Source organism: Sander lucioperca, chromosome 20 (assembly GCF_008315115.2).
Source record: "Sander lucioperca isolate FBNREF2018 chromosome 20, SLUC_FBN_1.2, whole genome shotgun sequence".
NCBI lineage: Eukaryota > Metazoa > Chordata > Actinopteri > Perciformes > Percidae > Sander > Sander lucioperca.
The window spans coordinates 21,170,603-21,183,102 of record NC_050192.1 but is presented as its reverse complement, the minus strand read 5'-3'; the positions used below and the strand labels follow the sequence as shown (position 1 = coordinate 21,183,102).

At 41.5% G+C, this 12,500-nt stretch overlaps 1 protein-coding gene across 2 annotated transcripts in view; it reads left to right on the top strand.

The window, feature by feature from the left end:
* Nucleotides 1-12,500, top strand: part of pthlha (parathyroid hormone-like hormone a) — a 36,370-nt gene that overhangs the window by 16,357 nt on the left and 7,513 nt on the right. Inside the window, exons 1-2 of one of the 2 annotated variants that reach the window (XM_031309368.2) lie at nucleotides 6,180-6,567; nucleotides 7,314-7,424. In XM_031309368.2, coding sequence (XP_031165228.1) covers nucleotides 7,318-7,424 — 107 coding nt within the window. In that variant the 5' untranslated portion in view covers nucleotides 6,180-6,567; nucleotides 7,314-7,317. Of the gene's footprint in view, nucleotides 1-6,179; nucleotides 6,568-7,313; nucleotides 7,425-12,500 lie in introns of those variants that run through there. The other variant, XM_035996323.1, reaches the window with a different exon arrangement.

Here is a 12,500-nt window from a genome sequence, read left to right as displayed (position 1 = left end):
ATTTACAGGTCAGAAGAAGCTGACGTGTAAATGTGCATCATGAATGCTTCATTAGCATCATGTGATGGTAGAAATGTATTTATAGTACATTGAAATAATCCGTTTTGTGTTTTGGACACTGCAGAGGTCACGCACTCATCATTTTTTTAAAGCTTTTTGTCGCCTTATATAAAGTGTTAAAGAAGAGAAGTTAGCGGTGATTGAGGGTCAGTTAACTCCAGTTAGAGAGCAGACTGAGATCAGATTTGGGTTGGGGGTAAACTATCTAGGGAGGTCCCGGCACATTTCTGCACTGATTGAGAAAAGTAACAAAAAGGTCAAAAGGCAAAAAACTTCCAAAGAAATCAACAAAAATGTTACAAAAAGGTAACAAAAACATTGTAAATGTGTCAAAAACGTCCAAAAGAAATCAACAAAAACCTTGAAAAACCAACTTAAAGCCCAGTTCTGATTATTGACTATTAAATTTCGTCTATGACAGAAGCTGACGTGTAAATGTGCATCATGAATGCTTCATCAGCATCATGTGATGGTAGAAATGTATTTATAGTACATTGAAATAATCCGTTTTGTGTTTTGAACACTGCAGAGGTCACACACTCATCATTACTAGGAACAAGGAACTTGTTTTAGACTATTTGTTTCTCTTTGTCATGACTTTAACCCTCCTGTTGTCCTTGGGTCAAATTCAACCCGTTTACAAAAACTTTCTATATCAGAACCATGACAAAATAACGTTGAAAAAAGTGACAAATGTTGGAAAAAGCTACAAAAACGCAGAATTTTTTTTTTGACAAAAACATTTTTTTTTCAAGCGCTGAAAAGAGGGACCAAAAAATTGGAAAAAGTGACAATAAAAAACATCAAAACATCGCCAAAGGTGACAAAAACTTGTTTGACGAAAAAACGTAAAGAGTAAAATTAGACTAAAATGTCGAGAAATTTGTAGAAATTGAAATGTCGACCCAGAAAAAAACACAAAGTTGCACGGTCGACGGGGAAGACAACACAAGGGTTAACATGTCCTGTGTGGATATTTTTAGTTATTTTCATGCTGCATGACGCAGGTCATCCTGCCAGACCACGTCAGCTCCGTGTCCAGAGGCCGAGCGTCGTACCTGAGACAGACCGAGACCTGGCTGTCTCCAGGTCTGCAGTGGATGTATAAAGGCCAGCGAGCGCCCCGAGTCACTGATGTGACACCCACTCCAACCAGCTGTCACTGTGCATTACGCAGGAAATACCTCCGAGTCTGAGGCTACCTTCACATCAATACGTTTTGGTTTTTAAGCGTTTGAGTTTGGAGCCAAAAGTGATCTCAATACAACTAACAAACTAACTGAGCGATGGAGGCAGCGGTAGAGCAGCAACTCCCGTGTTCTGCGAGGTAAAATGTCTGTTTTTGTCAAAGGAGTCTGGTGGCTTTGAAGAGAGCAGAGATAACGGCTTCACTTCCTCGTCGTGTCTGACAGCAAGGTGAAGTGCTGAAAATATTCTAAATGTAGCTCAGCGTAAATTCTGTCAGGGAGACTTCATTAACGTTAACTCTCTTCTCTTAAACTGATCAGCTGGTTCGTGGGTATTACGTTCGTGTAAACCAATCAGAATCGAGGACGCATGTTCAAGCCAATTACAGCATGACTACCAAGTTTAGAAGGATTTTGCATAAATTGATATCATTGGGGTTTTTTCCTCTTATGTTGATTCATTATTGGAATCTGTGTTCTTTTGGCGTTTTATGCTTTTTTGAGATGCAGTGAATTTAGTACACCTTCTAAATCATTTAATCCCAGTAGAGATATCACGTTTTCTGATCTAAGCTTTCATTCTCAACATTGCAGTTTAAAACTCAAACATTCTAAACGTGGAGGCGCTTGTTCAATCATTGTTGCCCGCACTGACACACTGTTTTGCCCATTTAAATCTATGATTAAGTATCTATCTTACAGGTCTCATGGTAGTTCCCTATCACCATTATTTGTTATTCCTGGAGAATTCCCTATGTCGAAATGTTGGTTTAACCAGCATTTGAAACTAGTCCTTATCAAAGCTAACATTTCACAAAAGCGCTATACGAGTCATTCATTTAGAATAGGGGCTGCTACTACTGCTGCAAGTCAAGGAGTCTCCAGTACTTCTCTACAACAACTTGGACGGTGGGCTTCCTCTGCATACTCATCATATATTCACCCTGATGTCGAAGACATCATCAATAACCAGAGATCTCTTAAACCATGATTGTGGTAAGCTTGCATATAACTGGTGGTGGTATAATGGATGGGTTATGTTCTCAATTTACTGAGTAATTGTCTTGGCGGTATTGATCATTTAATATTCTCTTTTATTATAATTGGGACATTTAACTGTCTTTAATTCCTGCTGGCTGGTGTGCCTTAAGTATTTTGCCAACGTCTATTCAATATTATTTATTTTTTATTATTTTGCAACCGGCCTGAATCGCCACCGGTTTGGATCGCTGAGGTTTTGCTTTCGGCCTGAATTGCTGAAATTTATTTTGCCCTTATAATTTTTGTACTAGCATAACTGCAGAGGTCTGGGTTTGTTCTGGCCTGAGTTGACGAGGTTTTGTTTTGCTTTCGGCCTGAATTGCTGATATTTGTTTTGCCTTTATTATTTTTGTACTTGCATGAGTTGACGAGGTATGGTTTTGCTGACGGCCTTATCAGAATCAGAATCAGAATCAGAATCAGAAAGGGTTTTATTGCCAAGTACGTTTTTTAACACATACAAGGAATTTTTTTTGGTGTTCACACATTCTCACATTCTCTAGATGGAATATTAAACAATATAAGTATAGGTATAAACAATATAAGTAGAAGTAGATGTACACAGTATGTATTAAATTAAATTAAAAATAAAGATAGAAATAAAAAAAATAAATAAAGAGCAATTTTTATTGCCTAAATTGTGTGTTGCCGAGATGTATCAGCTTTGCATATTTTTGCCACCAGCCTACATGCCTGTAGTACTTAATAGTTTTAATGTGTCACAAGCCTTTGGGGTCGTGATTTATTATCAAGTTGTGGTTCAGATTTGTTTAATTACTCTAATTATTCACCTGCGTATTTAATACATTCCTGTTTTGTATCACTATACATATTTGTTGCTGCTATAAGGTATGTATATTCATGTCATTCAATCACTAAATTCTTTTCAAGTTTTGGGGGATATGTTTGGTTTTTTCTAAACCTCTAAAATATTTATATACCCCTTTTACGATGGAGTCTAATCTCCAAAATGTATGTACTTTCTTACTTTGCACTTGTAACTTACAAATAAATGTTTGCATATCTGCAACGAAGTCTCTCCTGATTGAAATATAGTGCACGATTAGGCTACATTTACATTGCTATGTTTTGGTTTTTAAAGCTCCATTGTGTAAGAATTTCTCCCATCTAGCGGTGAAATTGTATATGACAACCAACTGAATATTACTTTCTAGCCCTTCCTCCTACGGTGGCCGAACCCGAAATGATCTCTTAGTATCTCTATCATTTCCACGCAGCTGTTCTAGCCACTCCAATATTAACTTTGGTCTCGTTGCGTCGCGTTGTCGTTTTAATTCTCTTTTTCGCTTCCCTGGCGAGTAATCTCCCCCTGGCATTCATCACGGTGCCACAGAGTGTAAGAGGACGAAATGTGGATGTATGTCCCTCTTTGGCTAATGTATTTTAAAGATGGAGGTATTGCCCTCTTTGGCTAATGTATTATAAAGATGGAGGTATGTCCCTCTTTGGTTAATGGATTATAAAGATGGAGGTATGTCCCTCTTTGGTTAATGTATTTTAAAGATGGAGGTATGTCCCTCTTTGGTTAATGTATTATAAAGATGGAGGTATGTCCCTCTTTGGTTAATGTATTATAAAGATGGAGGTATGTCCCTCTTTGGTTAATGTATTTTAAAGATGGAGGTATGTCCCTCTTTGGTTAATGTATTTTAAAGATGGAGGTATGTCCCTCTTTGGTTAATGTATTATAAAGATGGAGGTATGTCCCTCTTTGGTTAATGTATTTTAAAGATGGAGGTATGTCCCTCTTTGGTTAATGTATTTTAAAGATGGAGGCGCTACATGGTGGCCGTCATTCGAGCGACTCGCTCGTATGTATTCTGAATGATTCTGAATGTCAGATTCTACGCTTACGATAATACTTTGATTAGTTGGTGGAAGTAATTACACATGAATGAGCTCATATTTGTGAAAGAACAAAGGGTTTTTGTTAAGAACCAACTCAAGAAATTAAACAATGGAGGTTTAAGCATTAAGTTTTGAGCCCAAAGTGATCTCGGTGCACCGAGTGTTTTTATCTCCAGCAGAAGAACTAATCTCTGTTTAAACTAACACGCCCAAACCTCATATCTCATCAACATCCTGGTATACTGGACATAAACAGGAGGCAGCGTGGAGACTCCGCCCCACTGCTGGTAGTTGCCATGGTAAGGTTAGTAGCTTTAAGTCTCAGAGAACGAGACGTCGTGACTGATAAGACCCAATCAGGAGGAGAAACGTTGGCGTCAGTGTCGGCTTTGGCTTGAAATTTAACATTTGCATTTGCATGAACTGGAGTAGACGCTCCATATTCATGCTCCATCTAGAAATACGTTAGTTGGTAAGAGACATACAGGACATACTGCTCCTCCTGTTTATATGTGTGTGTGTGTGTGTGTGTGTGTGTGTGTGTGTGTGTGTGTATAAGGGACATACAGGACATACTGCTCATGATAAACTCAGGTGCTGCTAAAGCTGCTAATGGGTATCGTAGCTTCCCGGCCCCGGCAAGTTTGGAAAGGAAACATGGAGGACCACACGTATTCAAAATCCAAATTTCAGGAACAGGAGTCTTCTTCTTCGCCCAGAAAAAGAGAAAGGATAGAGCAAGAGACCGTCTTTTTGAAGCGTGAAGGCTACCGTAGCTGTAATACATACTTTGAACTGCGTGGTGCAACAGAGTTGATTGCGATATATGATCTCAATGTTAGATGGGACAAATTCCTACACATTGGACCTTTAAGAATGACTAGCAGTGTTTGTTCTTAATTTTAAATTCTATGTCGCCTTTATTTGGGTTTTCTTTTGGGTTTTCTGGTAGTTTTCGTTGCTGTGTTTTTGGCACTAACTGCCCCCCGTAGTTAGTTTTCAACTCTCACTACAGATAGATGGTGCACAGACTTTAACTTGTAACAGAGTATTTTTTACAGTGTGGTATTAGTACTTTTACTGCAGTAAAGGATCTGAATACTTCTTCCACTGCTTGTTTGACTGATGATTTGTGTCTATCCTACTGTCTACTTTATTCCCGTATAATGTCCATATTTAATGCTGTCTTTTTAAAAACTTTATCCTTGCACTGCTATAGTTTTTATATATATATATATATATATTCTCTTATAATGTCCATAATTAATGCTGGTCTCTAGACACTATCCTTGCACTAGTGGACTTATTTGCACTCCCACCATGACACACACTCTCATAGAGCACCTTACCATGCAGACTGACACGGACACACACACACACACACGCACACACACACACACACACACACACACACACACACACACACACACACGTACACTCATAGAGCACCTCACCATGCAGACTGAATCCCAGGGTCAGTCCCTGCCCTGTCACTGTAACCCTCTCATGCTTAAACATCCCATAGTACATTCATGTGGCTTTTTGATTTAGTATCTTTTCTTTTATTGTCCATATTATTCATGTGGATTTGTCATTTTATCATCCTGTTTATGATGCATGTGTATGTTGTGTGTGATGTCTTTAAGCTACTGGGACCTTGAATTTCCCCTTGGGGATCAATAAAATCAATATCCATCTATCCATCTATCCATCTAACTATCTAACTATCTAACTATCTTTCTTTCTTTCTTTCTTTCTTTCTTTCTTTCTGGCTCTAACAGTCCCCCGTAGCTCCAGCTGTGGTTTCAGTCTGACTCTGCACTGTGTGCTGCTCGAGTGCCACCTTCCTGCCGTTCCTTCTTCTCCCTCCCTCCCTCCCTCTCTCTCTCTCTCTCTCTCTCTCTCTCTCTCTCTCTCTCTCCGAGTCGTCCACAGTGAGTGGGCAGAGACAGAGATGGAGAGTCCCTCCTCTTTGTTAATAAGTCCTCCCCCTCCCCGTCGCCTCTGACCTTCTGCAGCACTCAGGCAGCATGCAGCAAACCTTCCCATCAGAGCGTCCCGCAGCAGCCGCAGCCTCCGCTTGTCCCACCGCTGCCTGCCTGCCTGCCCGGCCATCCCTCTAACTAACACTCACCTGGGGGGCGCACTGCACTGCTGCCGCTGGACTTTCTGTAAACTGAGGAACATACATGAAAAACTGAAGCTCTCAACTGGATTTTTGGCTTGTGGAGAGGATTTTTTCTTCTTCCTTTCCCTCTCCCGAGGTGTCATCACCTGGATTGTTTGTGTCTCATTTTTTTTCATTTTGTGGCCAGGAAAGTTTGAGAAAAGAAAAAAGGACATAAGTGAATTATTTTTTCTTTCTTTTCCTTTTTTTCCGTGTGGGACAGACAGACGCTGTTGTGGGAAAGTAAGTTTCCTGTAAACTTGCCTCCTCTTCTTCTTCTTTTTCTCTTCTTCTCTCCACCCCCCCCCCCTTATTTAATTCCAGCTTTGTTGTGGCTTCATTAGGAATTTGCTCTGAAACGTGTTGGCCGGGTTTCTGCAGAGACTCGTCTGCAGAGTGTCAAGTGAAGTTTAATCATTTGAGCAACAGGAGCTCACAGTTTACAGCTCGATGGTGCACGGATGCATTTTTAACTTAAACGTGTTCAGGTACGAAGAGAAGAGATGCACTTTCAGGGTTTATGAATGAATGTAAAATCAGCGTGAGCATCAAAACTAAAAGACTTTTCTCAGATCTAATGACTGCAGTTGGAACTTCTTCAGCTTTAAGTTCTGTTTTAAGCCTCCTGGGTGTTATTTATGTATCATCTCTTCTAGCTTTTCCAACGTTTCAGACACAGATATGGAGATAATGCACCACCTGTCTATACTTTGTATACCGCATTGCACTTTTCTGCTTTTTTTTGCACTTCTGGTTGAACGCAAACTGCATTTCGCTGTCTTTGTACTGTCTGCACAATGACAATAAAGTTGAATCTAATCTATTAATAACGGTCCAAAAACATGCATTTGTTTTATATAAAAATGTCACATTTTCTTGAGGGACTACCCCTAAAAGCCCCTGCCCAAATCTGTGCGCCTAAGTCTTCCTCAACCCTCGGGATATGTCTGCAGCCTCCGGGTGTTGATGGTGTGTTTGTGTGTTTGCAGCGAGATGTTCTGCTCCAGGAGAGTCCTGCAGCAGTGGTGCTTCGCTCTGTTCCTGCTCTGCTCTCCGGTGCCGCACTACGGCCGGCCCATCGATGCCCTCAGCAACAGAATGTAAGTTCTTTTTTATTTTTTTTTTACCCCTGCACGTCTTCAGCCCTTTTTTGTCAACACTTTTTCCTCTAAAACAGCACCCGTCTGTGCTCGTCACACAGAATCCAAAATATGGATTCAACTTCCACGGGATCTTTATTTTCTCTGTATTTGCACATTTCTTTGCATCAAAAACACAATCCAGAATCCGAAAAATGAAAAAGAAAGTGGATCATACATCCGGATATTATTTAGCATATTTAAACCGATATTTTCACGTCTCTTTGCATCTGTGTTTCTCAAACTTAATCCGAATAAGAGAAAGTTGAATAAAGTTCCAGATAGTCTTCTTTTTCCCCAATATTTTCACGTTTCTTTGCATCTGTGTTCCTCAAACACAATGCAAGAACAGGGGATTAAACGTCCAGATAGTCTTAATTTCAACCGATATTTGCACTTTTTGTTGCATCTGTGTCTGTCACATTAAATCCAAAAGTAGAAAGTGTAATATACATATACGTCCAGATAGTCTTTATATCAACCGATATTTTCACATTTCTTTTGCATCTGTGTGCCTCACACAAAATGAGAAAGTGTAATAAACATCCAGATAGTCTTTTTTTCCACCCAATATTTACACGTTTCTTTGCATTTATTTCCACCCCCCTCCCTGACACGGTGGGCGAGCACAGGCTGGAAAATGTGTTCATTTGTGAAACGTGCCGGCAGCTGTTTGGTTAGCCCTCGCTCACCTGTGTGTTTACCTAAAGCGTCTGGGGGGTGATAAACTCCCAGCAGGCCCCCGTCTAAAACTCTGAAACCATCCAGGACTTCTTTTAGTATCTGACTGACTCTCTAAAAACGGCTTTAAAGATATTTTTTTGGGCTTTTCCGCCTTTAATGGACAGGACAGCTAGGTGAGAAAGGGGAGAGAGCGAGGGGGAAGACATGCATGTCTCGGGTCGGAGTCGAACCACGGACCTCTACATCGAGGCATAAACCTCTAAATATATGCGCCCAGATAGCTTAGTTGGTAGAGTGGGCGCACCTATATAGAGGTTTAGTCCTCGACACAGCAGTGTGGGGTTCGACTCCAACCTGTGGCCCTTTGCTGCATGTCAGTCCCCCCTCTCTCTCTCCCCTTTCATGTTTTCATCTGTCCTGTCAAAATAAAGGCCTAAAATCCCCAAAAAGTAATCTTTAAATATACGTGCGCCTGCTCTACCCACTGATCCAACCCGGCCACTGCTCCAGCCTGTCGCTGTCCATCCCCAGACTAACTTCTGTGAGTCGTTTTTGCGAAAAAAGCAAGGGGAATGAATAATGCTGATGTTGGACTCGGCCGGCGACCAAACCAAACCTGCTGCTCCCGCTGAGCTTGTTGGATGCCAAACAGAAATAAATGTGCTTTCAAGTTGTGCAGCCAGAATGCTTAACACACGGCAAGGGCTTTTTGGGAAAGATAATATCTCTGAGGGAGAGTTGGGATGTGATCAGCTTTGAATGGAACAGAGGGAGGGATGCTCTCCAGTGGTGTAGTCCACATCAGGGGTCTTCAACGTTTTTTAAACCAAGGACCCCTTAACTGAGAGAGAGACGGAGCAGGGACCCCCTACTATATACTATATACTAAATATATTGTATAACATGAAGTTGCATATTAAACTGGGCCTACAATAACATGTAGGTGTCCTAAAGCCTTTATATATATCTTTTTTGCATAGAATACCAAGCTATTAAATTAATAATTGTTGGCCTGATTTTATGAATCTAAAAGAATTGACAATAATTTGGTGGGCCCCCTGCAGTAACTCTGAGGACCCCCCTAGGGGTCCCGGACCCCCTGTTGAAGATCTATGGTCTACGTGATATGCAGGTATACGCAGTATACCCACTAAGAAAGCTCCAGGATTTCCATATACCCACTTAAAGATGCCCAATGACACGCAACAATATACTTTCCATTATAATTTTGATATATTTTCAATTGTCATCTGTGTTTTTCTTCTTCACATAGGCTAAATAAAGGTATTTTCACCGTAAATTGGTGCATAAAAGTGTATCAGAATACAGGAAATTAAGTCGTTGATGCTCAAAACTTCCCTGGGGGAGGACACCCAGACCCTCCACTATGATATACCCATCCCACCCCCCCCTCCCAGGAAGATTTCGGTGGCATTTCTGTCGTCCTCTGGGTCAAATTTGACCTGTTTTCAAAGTTTCTATATCAGAAATTTGGGTTGCTTTCAACCAAATTGCCCCGAAATAACACGGATGGCTCCATTCAACGCTCTTCACAAGTCAAATTAAGGATCAGATCTCTATTTTCATTGAATTGTGGGTGTTGTATTTCAATTTCATAGCATTATCCTGACTAAACTTTGACATATCTGTGATTATCCGTTACCTTCATTCCTCTGATTATAACCGTTAGTCCAAATCATTCATCATTTCTGCTTTTCTTACACAAAAAGTAGGTATAATTTCATATAAATGAGGTTTATTGACCATTAATTCCTAAAAAAAAAATAAGTGTAAATCTAAATGAGTTGGTTCTAGTGGTGAAGATACTGGTGGTAGGCTAATGGAAAAACATAGTGCCAAAAACGTTGAAATAAGCAAACAAAAGAGTGCCCTCTGAGAACGACTGGTGCGTGGGCGTGTAATGTCTCTCTGAATATCTCAGCTATAATACAGCACAGAGATATGGTTTGGATGTCACGATAATCGGCAGAGTCTCTGCTTCAGTGCCTTTTTAATTGCGACGTTATACGTCACTCACGCAGCCAATTAGGAGACCGGGAAGACAGCGTGTGACACTCGTCATCTGCCTCTCTGTGTAGAATCACACTCTGTAAAGCTAAGACTTTGGCAAACTCATTTCAATCAACAAAACTATTCGTGAGTTGTGGGTTTGTTTTCACACGAGATTTGAAGAAACTTTCACTTTTCAGCTTTCGGGGCCAAATTATCTCTTTAGCCTGCAAATTGTTCTAGGGCCAATTTGTGCTATAGCCTGGGAAAACCCTGACAAAATTTGAGATTTGCTCTGCAAGTCCGTTCAAGCCCATTTCCAATTTTTCCAAATCGAGGCACCGTTGAGGCGGGCTTTACACCAATCACAACCGCTGAGGCGGGCTTTACACCAATCACAACCGCTGAGGCGGGCTTTACACCAATCACAACCGATGAGGCGGGCTTTACACCAATCACAACCGATGAGGTGGGCTTTACACCAATCACAACCGATGAGGTGGGCTTTACACCAATCACAACCGTTGAGGCGGGCTTTGCACCAATCCAACCACTGAGGCGGGCTTTACACCAATCATAACTGTTGAGGCGGGCTTTACACCAATCACAACCGTTGAGGCGGGCTTTACACCAATCACAACCGTTGAGGCGGGCTTTACACCAATCACAACCGTTGAGGCGGGCTTTACACGATGACGATAGCGCAGCAACAGCGAGTAGCTTTTTGTTTACATTCAACATGACGGCCACCGAAGCGCAGCAACCCGTTGATGCCGCTGTAGCTGCTATGTCACCCGGATCGTTGCTCTGATTGGTTGAAGGACTATCCAATTGCGCCCAGAGACATTTGAGTGGCGTCTGTTGGTGACGCCCCTTTGGAAATGGGCTGTGAATGAAGCTTCCCCAGACCCCCCCCTCTCAGTTACAGCTGAGAAGGGTCGGGGGTCACCCAGGCTACAGTTTGTGCCTCCGTTTACAGAAAGATGGGTTTGTTGTCAACAGTTTGATATCCAACACATGGGGATCAATATGCAAATACACTTAAAAGGTGAATTTTAGAAGTCCAAGGAAAGCAGTTTCCGCCGCAGCGGGAGTTTAACCGACAACATTTTGCCAAAGGCAGCGCGGGGAAACGACAAGCCGCTGCTTTTTCAGGAAACACACTTTCTGTCTTTGATTCGCCTCCCACGGAGAGAAACAATTAACATCGGGGCATGACGCTGGAGCACTGCCACCTCCGGATGCGTCAGGGCCATTTCTTTCCTTTTTCGTCTTTCCTCTCTCTCTCTCTCTCTGGGAAGAAGTGTTTGATGTCTTTATGAAAGGTGAAAACAGAGCCCGATCGCCTTTCAAAGACGGGGCTTTTTTCTCTCTTTTAGGGGAAATATCTGTATGCATATAAACACAAGCTGCTCTCTGGGGCTCCCTCTGTGTTCTGTGCAGGATATTCTCATTACTCAGCAGAAAAATGCACTTTCACTTTGGGAAGGGGGGTGGGGGGGATGCATACGAAAGAGGAGTGTGTTTTTTATCAGTGGTGGAATGTAACTAAGTACATTTACTCCAGTACTGTACTTAAGTCCAAATGTTGAGGTACTTGTACTTTACTTGAGTCTTTTCTCTTCATGCCACTTTCTACTTCTACTCCGCTACATTTCAGAGAGTGTCTGTGTGTGTGTGTGTGTGTGTGTGTGTGTGTGTGTGTGTGTGTGTGTGTGTGTGTGTGTGTGTGTGTGTGTGTGTGCATTTGCTCAAGTACTGTAAATGTTGAGGTACTTGTACTTTACTTGAGTCTTTTCTTTTCATGCCACTTTCTACTTCTACTCCGCTACATTTCAGAGAGAAATATTGTACTTTTTACTCCACTACATTCATCTGTTACAGCTTTAGTTACTAGTTACTTTAGTTACTCCGCTACATTCACCTGTTACAGCTTTAGTTACTAGTTACTTTAGTTACTCCACTACATTCACCTGTTACAGCTTTAGTTACTAGTTACTTTAGTTACTCCACTACATTCATCTGTTACAGCTTTAGTTACTAGTTACTTTAGTTACTCCGCTACATTCACCTGTTACAGCTTTAGTTACTAGTTACTTTACACATTAAGATTACTACACACAAAATGTAGTTTATAAATCTAAAGGATCTGAATACTTCTTCCACCGCTACTTTTTATCACTCGAAGCGTTTCGTCCGTGCCGTAAAAACCGCGAGTCGTCTCTGCCGTTGGAGCATCCCACCCTCCAGATACTGTAGAAAGGCATCATGGGAAACTCTGACAGCTGTAATCGGCCGCCGGTATCTCTCCCATTGAAGGCGGCGTGACGTGTTTGTGTGCTC